We start from the raw sequence: 15,027 nt of genomic DNA, 5'->3' as shown, positions 1-15,027 counted from the left end.
AAGGGAGAGAGTGAGGGTGTGATCAGTGGGCCCAGACAAGTCATAGAGAACTGAGAAAATACTGTGATGTTCCAAATGAAAAAGAAAAAAGGAAAAAAAAATCCTCAGACCCATGCAAACCTGTTTCTGTTAGGCCTTTTACAATTCCTTATTGAGAGAGAGAGAGAGAGAGAGAGCGAGCGAGCTACACACTCACATAACACTACTTACAGGTGCCTGGGGGAATGTTAAAATACATTTCGGGCCCTGGCTAAACAGAAATGCACTCTAAAAACACAGACACAGTACTTTTGTTATATCTGTTGCAAAAAAAATGTATTTGATTACTTGAGTAAAATTACAGTATTTCTGTTGTTAGTAAGTATTAAATGTTAAAGAAATTGGACCCCCCCTTCCTTTCAACTTTCCAAGAAAGTGCATGTAACAGTCCAATTTTTTTCTTCCATACCTAATACAAAATAAACGAACACTATACCTGCTCTCTTGATCAAGAAGAAGCATTTGCTCTTGTAAGGAACATATGTACATTTTAATGAAAGTGATATTTCTTATTGTATATACAAGAGCATCTACATTTTCTCCACTGAAGGTTGTTCAAGATGCTATACTTAGCAGCATTGTGAAATTCCAGCACAAATTTTCTATTGTGAATATACCTACAAGGCAAAATGTTACGTCTCAGTTTCAACTACCAAAACAACACTTGTATTTTCTCTAAAGAATTCTGCGTGCTTATTACTGTACAGAAACTTATCAACATTGAGGACGACTCAAGTAAAAAGCACAATACAAAGAACAGTTCAAAACGGAAATGGTTAAATCTACCAAAAAAAAAAGCAGGTTGAATTTTAGATTAAAAAAAAAAACCCCAAAAAACAAAAAAAACAAACAACAAAAAAAACCCCAAACCTTTCAAAGAACCACATTGATCAGTCTGTACTTCCAGTCCTTTGTTTCAATTTGTTTAGAAAGATTAGACAATGTGTTTGCTGATAAAATTTTCCAGCAGGATCAAAGTGTACATTTATATACAGACTTTATTAGAGATCTAATGCATCATTGAGGCATTGCATTAACACCAGATTCATATTAAACCGGATATAGAAAATAAGTTAATGCCAGATTAAGACCGCCTAGCAGGGCAACTTGCGATTGCCATAAATGTTACAGCGCTCTAGTCAATTAGTATTTAGTCCAAAATACAGAAGACCAAAGTTAACGCTTGCATTCTGTTTGCAAAGCAAGGTTATATCACTAATAAATAAGCTTTCTTATAACTCTAGAAGTTGAACAAGGTACAAAAGAATGTCTTCATCATGTTGTAGTTCATAGATCTGGGGGAGCCAGGAGGGATGGGGTGGAGGGGGAGGAGGCAATAGTGGGTCTCCCTCTGGAAGGGGGCTGCCATTTCTCCAGCCAGGGTTGCTTTAGCTTGTGACAATTTCCTTGCTGTCCTCCACGAAGCGGGTGAAACGGAAGTTGGTTCCGTTCTCACTGCTGGCCATCTTCTCCAGGCCGGCCAGCGGAGCGCTGGGCTCTGAGTTCTGGAGCTTCTCCAGATTTCCCGTCAGCCCACTGACAGGTGAGCTGCTCCCGCTGCCGAGGCTCCCAGGCACTGGAGGGATGCCGCCATTCTGAATGACAGAGATCTCGTTGGCCTTCATGGCCAGCCCGTTAGAGAGTGCCGCCGCATACTGGTTCCAGAAACTGGAAGGATCCCCGCTTCCTGACCTGGCCGCCAAATCCTTCTGGAACATTTCTGGGAACTTGACAGGATTGCCTCCTAGAAAGGTCATGGGGCCATCCACAGAGAGCCGCCGACCCCGGCGCGCAGGCGTGCTGTTCCACATATGAGTGCCCATGTGTACCTGGGGGGGGGGGGCGGGGAAAAGAAAAGGGAGAGAGAGAGAGAGAGGAAGGGAGACGCTTAATAGTTGAATCTGTCTCAGCTCATATCTCAGCGCCCGACAAAGCAAGTGGCCTACACGTCTATTCTTATTAAGTGCCAGACATCGGAGAAGGTAACGGGGATGTCCACTCTGGCCACCTCCTAATAACATGCTCACATCTCCCCAGCCCTGGGCCGCCTTCCCTCTTCCTGGGCAAAGATGCCTGCCTTACTTACTCTTTTTATATTACCCGTCTTTAGCTTATAATGGCCTCCAGCAAGCCAGGCTGTTGTAGATAGCCCCTTGCAGGGTTAGAATTGTTATGTCCACTCTCATTGCAGTGGTAAGTATTGTATCTGACACCCTTTACCCTATAAACGTCCTTTTCAGATGGGAAGAAAGGACCCTTCAGAGATTGCCCGTTGGAGGGCCCGTGCGCGCGCGGAGAGAAACAGCCAGAAAGTAATTATTCATCTCGCATTACTGGCAGCGATCTCTAGAGAAATACTCTGTCAACAAAAAATGTACACAGTGAGGGCGCTCAACTGTTGCTCTAGAACCTAAGCATATTTGCTTTATTTCCAACACATATCAGGAGGAAATGTAGAATCAATTATCATAATACCCATTAGCTGGGCAGTGACGTCATGGTTTTTAGGAAAGCACGCCACGCCAGGGCTGCACGGTTGTGAAAAATAGATGCGTCCGCCGAGGACGGCTGTGATTATTAAGTGATACGGGCTGCTCCCAGGCCACGTGGAGGTCTTTAATCAATACCCCGTGGCAACGCTGGGCTGTCTCACTGGGTAGGTGAGGCCATTCATTTGGTGCACTTAGCGAGACAGCAGAGATGGGTGGCTGCTTCGCAGAGGCACCGCATTATTCAATGTGCTCTCACGTTCCGCAGGCTGCAGCCTGCCCCGACACCTGCCCCGACCCTGACCCGCACGGACACTTGGCCTCGGCGGGCCACGTGCGGCGGGTGCCCTGGCGAGAATGCCCTCTCCCTGCGTGGTAGTGGGGGCTGCGGGCCCCGGGAGCATGCATTGCAAATAATCAGTGGCAGCGGGCAAGAGGGCTGCCGGCTGGGTGGGCAAGGGACAGACAGCACGAGGTACCTTCAGATTGCCTTTTGTCGTGAAAGCTCTCCCACAAATAGTGCAAGCAAAGGGTTTTTCTCCAGTGTGAGTTCGCTCGTGAATCTGCAGGGCACTCGACGAGGAGAAGGTTTTGCCACACGTGTTGCAGTAGTGCTGTTTGGGGGTTCTCCTGGGCAGAGCCGGGAGCAGGACTGGGGACGTGGCAGAGGAGGACAGAGGCCCGGAGGGGACGTGACCGGTGGAGGTGTCCTTGCTGTCCTGAGGAGTGACCTGCACGAAGCCGTTGACCTCTGTCTTGATGAGAGATGACAGTGAGTTGGCGGGGATGACCGCCGAGTTCTGATTGGGGCCGAGGCTGGAGCTGGGCTCGAAGAGCTGGGATGGTAGGTCCCGCATCTGATGTGTCAACATGTGCTGCTTCAAATTACCCTTTGTGGAAAAGCCGCGATTGCAAACCGTGCAAATAAATGGTCTCTCTTTGGTATGACTTCTGTAGTGAATGTCCAAGGCACTCTGACAAGCAAAGGTTTTGCCACAAATGTCGCAAGCAGTATTTTTAAATTTACCCCGGTCTCTGAAAGGGAAGAGGATCCCCAAAGAATCTTCCTTGATGATTTTCTCAGCGTGACTAGAGGTCAAATCCAGAGCCCCGCCGTTCACGGGGATGGGGGACAAACCATTGGCGAACTCACTTGGGACTGCTCTCTGTGGCTTCTCCTCCACGCTGGGGGACTTGTGGGGCTCCTGGGTGCTGTTGGATGGCGACAGAGCCTGCATGGAGGAGGTAGACTCTGAGATGGCCGGGCTGCCAGCACTCTGGCTCTCCATATCGCCGCCCACCGAGGACGAATCGTTGGTCAGCACGTCCCCCTCGACGGAGCCGTTCTCCACGGACTTCAGGCTGGCCTGCAGCTGCTCTACCAGGCCGGCATTGATCATCTTCATCTGGTTTTCCAAAGCAGCGATGCTCGACATCTCCAGGGGCAAAGGCGAGGGCGATAAGCTGTCCTGGGAAGCATCGGCGGACTTGGGCGTATCGGGGATGCTGCCCTCAGGACAGTCCTCCATGTTCTCGTCGGAGAAGTTGTCCAGGTCGTCGAAATTCTTCTCATCAAAGGAGCCCGTGTCGGACTCCATGGACTCGGGGTAGCTGTCAGGGACTGGGGTGTTGGGGATCTGGCCTCCCATGTGCATGCGGATGTGCTGCTGCAGGACTACAGCGTTCGTGAACTTTTTCTGGCAGATGGGGCAGGAGTGCTGGACTCTGAGCGGGGGCATAGCGCGGTGGACACTGTAGTGGGTTTTGAGGTTCCCTTTCGTGGTGAAAGCCCGGCCACAGATCTTACACTTAAAGGGCCTCTCCCCGGTGTGCGTCCGGTAGTGCATCTTCAAGGCGCTCTGACAACTGAGGACCCGGTGGCAGATGATGCACTCATTGGGGTCGGTGGCCTTCTTGTCAATGTTCTCTACCAGCTGCTGGAGCTTAGAGGTCTCCGATGCCTGGGCTGAGTCCAAGAGTCCCCCAAAAGGAAACTTGGCCTTGAACTGCTCAGACATGAGCGGCAACAAGGGGTTGGTGAAAGCGGGGGCCCGGGTACCCAGGCCACCTTCCGCTGCCGCTGGGGAGCTCAGCGAGCTGCCACTGGCTGCCGGGGCCAAAGTGGGGGCCATAGTGGGGGCCATGCTGCCATCTTCACTTTTGCCGCCGGATGGTAGCACAGTGGACCCTTCGGCCTCCTCTGCAAGCCCACTCGGGTTTCTCATGGCCACCTCAGGGACCCCGGAGTCACTTTTGACCGAGCCTGGGGGGCTGCCGGTCGAATGGCTGATGGGGATCGGGGCTGGCTCTTCGGTCTTGATGAAGGGTGTGAGGCTTGGGAGGGTGGGGGGCAACGGTAGGCCGACCGAGGTGGTCAGCGTGGGCAGGACCGGTTTGGTGTCTAGCCAGCTGGTGACCGGCTTTTCCGGAGGAATGGACATGCCGTATGGGATGCCGGTACTCGTGGGGATATTGTCCAGATGCTCAGGCACGGGATAGGGGTTCATCTGGATATGAGGGTACTTCTCTTTGTGGCGCTGAAAGTGAACTTTGAGGTTCCCCTTGGTGGAGAACCTGTTCCCACAGATGTTGCACTTGAACGGCCTCTCCCCGGTGTGGGAGCGCAGGTGGATCTGCAAGGCACTGTCGCTCCCAAAGACCTTCGCGCAGAACCTGCACTTGTGTTTAAAGAACGCCTCATCCGAAGCGCTTTTCGCTTCGAAGGCGCTGACATTTGGTGGCTTGCTTTTTCTCTGCTGGGCCAAGGCCGACAGGGAGCTTAAATCCTCGGCAGTCGTTCCGATGTTGGGCAAAGGGCTGGGGAAAACCGAGTTAGCGGGGGCCGGCTGAGGTAGAAGTGGATTAGATGCAGGACTCAATAAACTGCTTATTGCAAAAGCTGGTGACGATGACGCTGGGGCCGCCTGGTCGCCGGAGTGGGAGGCGCCGGCGCTCGGAGCCGCCTTCTCCGAGGACGGGGTGGTCACCGCTGCCGCCAGAAGGTTAATGCCGGGGGAAGAGCCGCCGTTGGGTGGGATGGCGTGGCCAGACGTGCTCTGAGGTAGCTGGAGCGGGGGCAGCTGCTTCACACCGCTGATGCTGGCCGACTGGCTGGCGAGGCTCTGGGCCAGTCCAGCTGCCGCCGCCAGCTGCTGAGATAAATGGGAACTTAGTGTGGACAAGGGGTTGGCAGATGTTCGTAAAGTACCTTGAGAAGGACTAGAGGATGTTGGCAAGTCCGCGTTCTGAGAGGCCAACAGCAGTATTTGGTGACGGATCTGTTCGATCAGCTGCAGCTGGTGGATCTGCTGCTGCTGCAGGGCCAGGAGCTGCTCCATGAGGGCGGGGACAGCCAGCTTGCCCCCGGGGGCCCCGCCGCACCTCGCCTCCTGCGAGAACTGGGCCACCGCCACCTTGGTGCTCTGCAGGTTCTCGATGATGACATTGCTGTTGATCACGGAGAAGTTGCCCAGTGCCGTCAGGTCCCCGAGTTGAGGTAGAGAGGTTGTGATCGCTGAGGTACCTGCAGAGGGGCCGCCGCTGCAGCCTGGGGTGACCCCGCTCCCGCCCCCACCCAAAGCGCCGCCGCTGCCACCCTTGTGAGCCGCCACCGGGGCCTCCACCTCCATGGACTCCTCCCTGTCGCCTCCGCTGCGTTCTGGGAGGTCGCAGCCTTCGGCCTGATCTGTTTTGTTAGCGGTGTCATTCATTTGTTCGTCGGGATTATCGGGAGGGGGACTGGGAGAGAAGGTGTCGGGTGGGGTGGCTGGGCTCTCATGGACGATTAAAACTAATTGATTTTTAGTACAGTTCTTCTTGTGGAGGAGAAGATCTGACAATTCAAAGAACTCGGCGCAGCACCGGCCACAGACATGGGCGTCCTTGCTCTTGGTGGTGCGATTTGGTTGACCTTTCTCTGTGTCTCCTGCAAACATCAAAAGGGGCAGCGTTAGAAAGGGGGCTAGGACACACAGGGTCACCTGCGACTTTGAAACAAGGAGGATGTTGATCAGCTGTCTTCCTTCTTCAAAACTCAAGACTCTTGTCCCTGCAGAAGCAGTCGATATTACCCAAGAACGTTCCTAATTAAATTTTAAGGGGTGTGGAGGAATCCCTATCAATCCGGTATCTGAGATAGCCTTGGTCTTCAGATAATCCATCAAAATATAAAATACTACCAACTGAAGACATTGGTGCATAATGAAATTCCATAGCAAACTATTGATTTCCAATATTTTATACACCTTATTGTCTACTCATCCAGAGAGGGTCCAGCATCCATTCTGAGGACTTATTAGGCTCTTGAGTTTCTGTCAACCTTATTCATTTTCAACTGATTCAAAGATATCTGTGACAGTTTGTTCTGTCACTAAACTAATTTGTAGTCATTCAGATTCCAATCAGTTGTTGACAAGGGAGGGGAGAGAAATGCATATCGCCAAGGCGAGGACTGACAACTTCAAAATCACCTCCAGCCCCCTCCCCAGAACCGGAGCTAAGGCCGATCCAGTGACAAACACGCGTGAGCCACACCAGTAACAAATCCTCCAGACTGCTCAAGACTCAGTTGAATACGAACAAGAAAGCAGCGCACGCACACACACACACATCAAAGAGCAACACAACGATCATAATCCGTTACAAGGCCTGCCTAGCACCTAAAGATCATCACCCCATGGCTTGTTTATTTTTAAAATTAAAGAATGCAACCCTGGCTACCATTCCGCTATTCAAGTTATGTACGCCACTGGGCTCCGAATGGCAACGTCACGCCTCTAAATATTTCATCAAGAGTGCTCTTTATATCTATAAAAACCTGGCCCAAGATTTACATTTCTGGTTCGACATCCACTTATAGAGGATGTGCAGTTAAGGGGAAGGGAGGAAATCATGCTCGGTTTAGAGTTTGGAAATGGCTGTGCAATTCTCCTTGTCTGAATGCCTTTAAAAACAGTTTGCTCTTAACTGTTAGCGATTGTTTAACAGATTGTCCCGAACCGTTCATTATAAAAAATCCCTTTATTTCATGTTTGTGTCCACGGGTTGCTCAGATTTCTTCTCACTAAGATCCATTTGTAAATTAAACATAAAAATCTCCAACTCCAAGCTAACATCCTATTCAAAGACAGGATGGAGCCCCATTGTTTGCCCAGCATGGGGAACACCAACTTCTGTTGTACAAATGGTGTGTGGTCATCTCCGAAGGCTGTGAAAAAAAAAAAAAACTGTTTAATTCAAGGATTACCTCCCTGCATGCTTTTCTGCAGAACTGAATCAGATAATAGTTAGTTTCCATGACTTCCAAATTGAATCTCCCAGAAAACTTGCAGGGGGGGAACAAAAAGAAGACTAATTGCAAATATGAATAAATACTAACTCAAAATGTTGCTTTTTTGGGTAAACTTAAGAGTCCACTTCTAAGAGCCAGCCTTTTGCCTGTTTGGAGCGAACGTCCCCAACAGCTTCCGTAGTCTTGCATTCCGGAAAATAGAATTAATACCTAAATACTAACTTGTGGAAATTCCTTTAACTCTATTTGCCTTGCGCGATGCCCGGGTTGATGAGAAGCCCGGGTGAAGTATGCCAAATGTAGGCACACTTTATTCACTGCGAGTGGTATTTGAGTAGCTAAGTTATACTTAACAAGCTAGCTTTTCTAATACCCATCTTTTAATCTCCACAAGGGTATGCAGCAAAATGCATTAACAATACCAAACAGTCCTTGGCTGTAGCAGAAAATACCAATAATGATTCAGTTTTCATTTAATGTTTAATCATCCTAATTGGCAGCGGATTCCTGTACACATTCAAGGTGCTGTTTTAAGCCCTCTGTCTCTCTCCCTGCCTTAAAATAACGTAAACAAAATATTAAAGGAAATTCGCTAAAGTTATGTCGCTTAACTTGGGACAAAAATAATGTGACAAAAATTCTGTTTAAAGCTTCTTATTTTGACAACCAATTTTAAATGATGCATCCATTTCAGATGCTTATTTTAAACTAGGAAATGCATTTCCTAATATATTCAACAGAAATGTTATTTCTTTCTCTTTGCACATTTCCATATGTAATGGTTATGTTTCCATCTACTTTTACAGCCAATTATGAAGGAACAAAAGCTATTCTGTTTGTTCACACATTTTCAACAAAATGCATTAAAACTATTATGTCAGCATGTTCTATTAAGCTCTGCATTCAGTGGAAAATACTTTTCAACCAGCTCACATTTATCAAAACATAAAGCCACTTTAAAACACAGTTTTGCTTGGTCAGCTGGGCTTAGACAAATAATGACAGATTCAGGACTAAATAACTAGCAAGGGAAATCAGAAAACTGACTTCATCAATTGTACACATTACAATGTAGTTGCTTCAAATATTTAGCACATCTGTGTTCACGATTAAAGGGCATTTTAATTCTTTATAACTTGCAAACATCTGATATTCTCATAACAGATAGACAAAATACAAAGAAGGTTACTTTACAGGATTTCGATGATTATTACTTTCCTGTACTTGAATTCTATGTTTGTGCTGCTTCAAGACTCACTTGAGAATTCCCAAGTTTTCAACCTGAACGTTTTTATATTTAGGGTTGTGCTAACTGGACGGAAAATAGAGGTGCTTAAAAATATGCCTGCTTGCTTCGAAGAAAGACTATGTTAAAAAGCTGCCAGGGGTTTCCACGTGGATTTTCACAACATTTTAATAAGCAGGCATTTGAGCTCACTGTAGAGTCGACTAATTTAATTTCCGGGTGTTTATGCACGCCAAAAAAAAAAATTCTGGTGTCTATTTTGATTTATTTCCAAAGCAGGTGTCACTATACTGTAATAGCTCTTAACTTTAAATCTATCTGCATTCTGAACTGAATTCCAACGAAGGGGCTCCACAATAACAGACAAAACACGAGGCCTCATTTGAATCTTTAACTACCAAAGGGAATATTTTAAGTTGTAACAAGACACACGCAGGCTAACATGTTCTAATTCATTTTTCTGACCGGCTGCTATCTTGTTTCTCCATAATCTGTTACACAGGATTGCAACTGGTGACCCTATTATAGTAAATACAGTTGCCTTGTTCCCTGTGCTGTGGTGAAATAACATTCCAGTCCCTTCTCTATGGATTCTGCATACAAATGATAATTTTATAATCTTGGGCAGACAGGAAAATTTTAGAAGTAGTGGTTTTCTGAGTATGCACACACACAAAAGTCTCCGGAATTTTTCTGGGATTTTTTTTTAGAAGAAAAGGGGGTGAACTTGTAGCTCCCTCCAATTTATACTAAAAGCCAGCTGTTTTAGTTCTTGTACTATTTAGGTACTTGACCCCCAATTCAAATTTGTCAGTTTTTCATCATCTCCACCAAACATTGCAGAATAGGAGGCAGAAAATGGAAGTGTTCCAGAATATCTGTCTACTGTGAAAACAAAAATAAAACTATGCCTCACACAGCAAGGTTTAGCCAGCCAGGAAGAAAACAAAACAAAACAAAACAAAACAACCCTATTCTACCACATTTAGTTTTCTTTTTTGGAGCTCTTCAGAAAGATCCTTCACTTTACTTTCCATTACCTTAAGATCACATTAACATTTTTAATAGAACCTCTCGTGATTGGGATTTGGGAGCCTAGAATTTTAACAGGCGGCTCTTTCCCAGAGACCAATTTGGAGAGGCCATCACCAACATTTCTGACTGACTGGTCTTTCACCTTTTTTATTATTATCATTATTGTTTTGCACCGATCGATCTGGGAAAAGCCTAAATCCGAAGGTCCAGCTTAAGATGCCAAAGAAATTTTAAACACTGCCACACACACTCTGCACATTCTCTGTAATGTCTGAAGTCTCCTCTCTGTGATATGCAACCAAATGACACATTTACTGGCCCGCTTCAGTTCCCTCCGTGCTCTGGGCGGGATTAGTGTGTTCTTGAGTGGAAGAATACAAGCGAAATCTCTGGGAAAAATAACAGCACGGGCAAGATGCTGCTTTTAAAACAGGGCTACAAGCCCACCTAACGGACACAGTCAATGAAAGGGGGAAAATGTCTTCCCCTCGGATGAATCAAACTGAACGCTAGATGGGGTTCCACTTGCAAGGGTTTGTTCAAAAACTTCTTTGTGGCTTTCCTATTCCAGTGACGCGTAAAAAGAGAGACTCCTTAAGGCGAGATGTAAACTTTGACTACATAAACATTGGCAAAGGCACAAGAAACTAAATCCCTGTTGTTTGAGGGTAAAACTGAGCTATGGGAACGACCTGTCAATCTTCCCCTTTGGGGGTCTGGTATCTGAGGGTGACAGGGGAATAAGGTTAGGAAAAGACGCCAAGCTGATAAGGTGAAACTAAAATAAACTACCAACTTCCTGCTAAGTGACTAGCAAGACTCAATTTGGGGGTCACTGGGAAGATACTGAAGGACATATTATGATCTGGACCTTGTCACCTCTGCATGGGAGGAGGCTAGCAAAGGTTAAAACAGCCCGACACATTAGCTTTTGTAAAGCCTGGCACACACACTTTTTTCTGTTGGGGGGAGGGGTGCTGGGGCTTAGGATAATTTACCATCTCTTGCTACACTGCTAAATTACTGCAGTTTTGGTAATCTAAGAATATTTTGGACGGAGTGGCTAGCTGCATCAGGACAGGTCATGGAAAAACCGAATTAAGACTCCACGAGGACTTTGTTCTGGTTCTGAGCTTGGCTTTTAACCACTTCAAAAAACTTAGCCAACTATGAGTCCAGTCGAGTCGGGGGCGGACCGCTCGGACTCCCACTAAGATGTTCACATGAGAAATGTGGGTTTCTGCCTTCTAAAGGGCTCTCGGTGGAGATGACTTGCTACCTGCAAACGCAGAAATGAAATACAGTCCCCAAAGAATAACCTATAAATTGGCACTTGGACCTATAAACCACAGGAGAAACCTGATTGTACAAGAGACCACAAGACGCTCACTATCACAAATGCACTTTTGCGTACACTCTCATGCCCAACTACACTATGCTTGTTTTCTACCATCTCAGAAAGTATCTGCAGCCCGAAGCAAATCCCCCCAAAACTGCATTTTCTCATCCAGAATCTTCCATTATGCCACAAACTTAAAATAGGCCTGATTAAACATGAATTCTTTCCAACTGCCTTATCTTGCAGGTGTCGGTTTTTCAAAAAAAGCAATTAATTATAGTTCTCTGTAACCTTTTGGGCCCAGAAATCAATGTGTTGCCATTAAGCTGTTCACAATGAGTAAATTACTTTGGTAAATAATAGAATTTCATTATTAATATAAATAAGAGGAATGTTTATGATATCTTATGTGAGTCAATGTTTTATCTCCAGTTCATGATGTTATTATCTTTCTTCCAATATTATCTTTTCCTTGAAAAAGCTGAGCGCCACAAAACTTTAATAATAATGAATGGAGTCTGAATGGGGCCATCCCTGAAGTTACTTGAATCTTAGAAACACCACCCAAGGAAAAAAACGCCAAAACACACACATGTACATACACACACACACACACACACACCCCTCTCTGAGTCCCAGAGCTCAGTAAAGAACCCACACAGAAAATCATTAGATTCTAACACTCCCCTTCCTCAGAAGGATTTATCTCACTAAATAATTTTTCCAGGGGCAGTCATCTTTCTACAGATAATTCCAGGCTCATTGACTATTATTTAAGAGACAAGTTAATATGCCCCATCATCCTGGTTGCATAAGAAAAGGAAAAATTCCCAACTTTAATGTTGGGTGTTTGTGGCATTACAGGGGCTCCCAAGCAGAATTAAAACATGAACGTTGGAAGACCGACCAAGTAATCTTGTTTTCTTGAACTTGTTCTGATGGAGTTATCCGTGTGGCTGTTTAGCATGGCTCTGGCTTTCTTTGTATGCGCATGCACACACATGCACACACACTCGAGCGCGCGCGCGCGCGCACACACACACACACACACACACTCATGCAGGACACACAGTACAGGGCTCCTGGGGTCCACAAACTTTCCCGGGTCCCGCTCTAGGCAGACACCCTAATACTTGAAGTCCTAGCATCTGTTCAGGGCACCAGCTAGACTTAATTTGGTTTGTTCGATGTTTCATGAACCATACTTTCAGACCATTATAAGCGGGAAGAAAAAGTAACCACGTTGTCTGAGTGAGGGGTTGTCTTCTAAAAATGCAATGACCTTTATGCGTGTGAAAAGAGAAACCCCAAAACCAAACCAAAAACCAAACCAAACCCTCCAACCCCACAGACTCTTTCAAGTGTGTGTTATGTGTAGGGAGATGAACAGATCTTGCTATATTCCCTGCAGGAAAGGTGGTGACTTTTTAAAGGGAACTCTGAGATAACGTCATGTACTCTGAAGTCCCTCTATCTCTCAACTGCACCCAAATAAAAAGATGGGGAGTGTGGAAGGCCCTCCAGTAGAGTCAGATGCTGAGAAGGATTAGTTGTGTACTAATATTATTACAACATACTAAATCCTGTAACCCTATTACAAAATCTACCCTCTAGGCAGCTTACCCCAAACTCATTGTTCAACCATGTAAAAACAGTCATAACCTGAAACCATTACCACCGAAGAAAAAGGGGGTGGGGGTGGGGAGAGGTGAGAAAGAGGAAAGAGTAGCTCTGGATAGAGTGTCCCTAACACTTTACTGCTTCTTAGGACAATGAATCAGCTTTGGGGGAGAAAAAAAAAAGGAAAGAAAAGGAAAGAGGGAAGAAGAAAGAATGAGGAAAAAAGAAAAGGAAACTTGATTCAGTTACTTAATTAACTTAACTCAAAGCTCAAATAAACTAAAAAAAAAAAAAACCCTAATAAATAATAATGGTAAGAGGTAGTGAACTCCTTTCATGCTATCGCTTTATGAGAAGCCTTAACTATTAAAAATTCCGAAATCAGAAGGCGACAGCAGAAAGGCAAAGATCTACCAGACATCATTTCTTCCCGGAGACCCAGTCTTTGGCTCTTTTTTTGAAAATGTATGAAATCAGTACAAATTTACAAAACAAAACACAGAACCCGAAAAACCGCTTTTTCCTCCTCCCGTTTGGTTTTTCCTACACACATTGGGAACTTTGTGTTCAGGGCAGAAGGTCTCACCAGAAACTTTAGGAAAGATGGGAGTGGGGGCGAGAGAAGCAGAAGAAACCAGCTGAGAAAACCCGGAAAAACATTCGGAGCTGTTGCTGCGGCCTTGGGTAATTTCACCCCATTTACCTCGCATCCCCGGTTTGGCTTCGGGTGGAAAGCGGGGTTCGGGGGCTCATCTCAGCGGACTAAGAAATCGCAGAGACTCGGGGTAAGGCTTGAAGCTAGAGAAAGTACTGGGGTGGGGAGTGCAAATATTTGTAAACAGTTTTCTTAATCGGTCTCAGTTCTCCCCAATTTCTTACAGGGACCCCCCCATGCCAGCAGTCCCCTTTCCCCACAGCCGGGATGACGGGAGTGGGAGTCCCCGGCTTCCTTGCCTGGCCTCTGCGCGGGTCCCCGAGCCCCAGCTCTACGGAGAAGCAGGCCTCTAGGGAAGGAGCCCGGGGACCGCGGGGTCCGGGCGGCCGCAGAGTTTAGTGGGCAGAGGTGCCGACCCAAGGGCATGCTCATGAGCCCTGTCGGGGTCCAGTTCCCTCCTCCGTACCCCAAAATGTCGCTCAGGATTTGAGCATTCCAAGTGGCATCTGGGGCCGCGGAGCCCCCGCCGGGGTTGCCTTCGTCCTCCCGCGGCCGAGAGGCGAGCATCTTGCCGGGGACCGAACCGGGCGCCGCTCCTTCGCCTGCGGCGCTGGGCCTGGGAACTCGAAGGCCCCTAAAGTGAACCACCTTCAGGGACAAGGAGGGACTCGAGGTGTCTTCCCTCCGTACCCTAAATCCCCTGCCGGAATACTCTCGGCCTCAGCGCCCTCACACAAACTTTGTTCTAGACTTGTTCATTCCCTTCGGGACCCCGCAGTTGTCGCCTCCACCCGAGAAAGCGAATGCCTGTTTCAGGGGCGGGGGGAGGGATGTTCTCCTCTGTCCAGAGAGGCCCCCCCGCACCCCCAGAAAAGACCCTTACGATTCCTGGAAGCAAGGGGTACCACGATCCTCTGCCGGCGCACACCCAATCTAAAGGTTTCCTCGGGCCTGGGCAGGGGGTGCACGTATTGGGTGGAAAGACGCGGGGATAAACTTGGGTAGCCGGCCCCGACACTGCTCCCCGTCCGCCTGCACTGTGTCTCGGAAGAACCAGCAGCAAAGAGCACGCTCCACCCCTGCCGCGACCCCAGCGTGTCGGGCGCGGGCGCCCCGACACAGGTCCCCGTCTTCTGGCAGTTCTGAACCCCTAAAGGCACCCCATTCCGCCGCGCGGGGCCAGGTGGAGTGTGAGCGCTTTGGGGGGGGCGCAGCACAAGGGGGCTCCCCCGCGCTGGGAGTTTAGCCCAGAGCACCAAGTAAACTTCCTTCCCGCAGAGCGGCAGGGCCAGGGCGGCGGAGGCCTGCCCGGGG

At 47.7% G+C, this 15,027-nt stretch overlaps 1 protein-coding gene and 1 long non-coding RNA gene across 2 annotated transcripts; both read right to left on the bottom strand.

The window, feature by feature from the left end:
• Positions 1-298: 298 nt before the first annotated feature.
• Positions 299-6,371, bottom strand: SALL1 (spalt like transcription factor 1). The gene is made up of 2 exons (XM_029926089.1): positions 3,008-6,371; positions 299-1,868 (listed from the first exon to the last, which is right to left on the bottom strand). Exons 1-2 carry the CDS (start codon positions 6,236-6,238, stop codon positions 1,428-1,430), a joined length of 3,672 nt encoding a protein of 1,223 aa, XP_029781949.1. The 5' UTR covers positions 6,239-6,371; the 3' UTR covers positions 299-1,427.
• Positions 6,372-7,528: 1,157 nt separating this feature from the next.
• LOC115280917 lies at positions 7,529-13,863 on the bottom strand. Its single transcript, XR_003903994.1, has 2 exons — positions 13,762-13,863; positions 7,529-7,734 (listed from the first exon to the last, which is right to left on the bottom strand). It is a non-coding gene; the product is annotated as an uncharacterized LOC115280917 (long non-coding RNA).
• Positions 13,864-15,027: the final 1,164 nt, after the last annotated feature.

This window comes from Suricata suricatta, chromosome 16 (genome assembly GCF_006229205.1).
Source record: "Suricata suricatta isolate VVHF042 chromosome 16, meerkat_22Aug2017_6uvM2_HiC, whole genome shotgun sequence".
Taxonomy (NCBI): Eukaryota; Metazoa; Chordata; class Mammalia; order Carnivora; family Herpestidae; genus Suricata; species Suricata suricatta.
This window is presented reverse-complemented; position numbering and strand designations above follow the sequence as displayed.

What these genes read in the sequence shown, in the direction of transcription:
- SALL1 (XM_029926089.1), bottom strand. Translation starts at nt 6,238, where the DNA reads ATGAATGACACCGCTAACAAAACAGATCAGGCCGAAGGCTGCGACCTC. An exon ending in CGACAAAAGGCAATCTGAAG is followed by an intron (nt 1,869 to 3,007) that starts GTACCTCGTGCT and finishes CCCCCCCCCCAG; the next exon opens with GTACACATGGGCACTCATAT.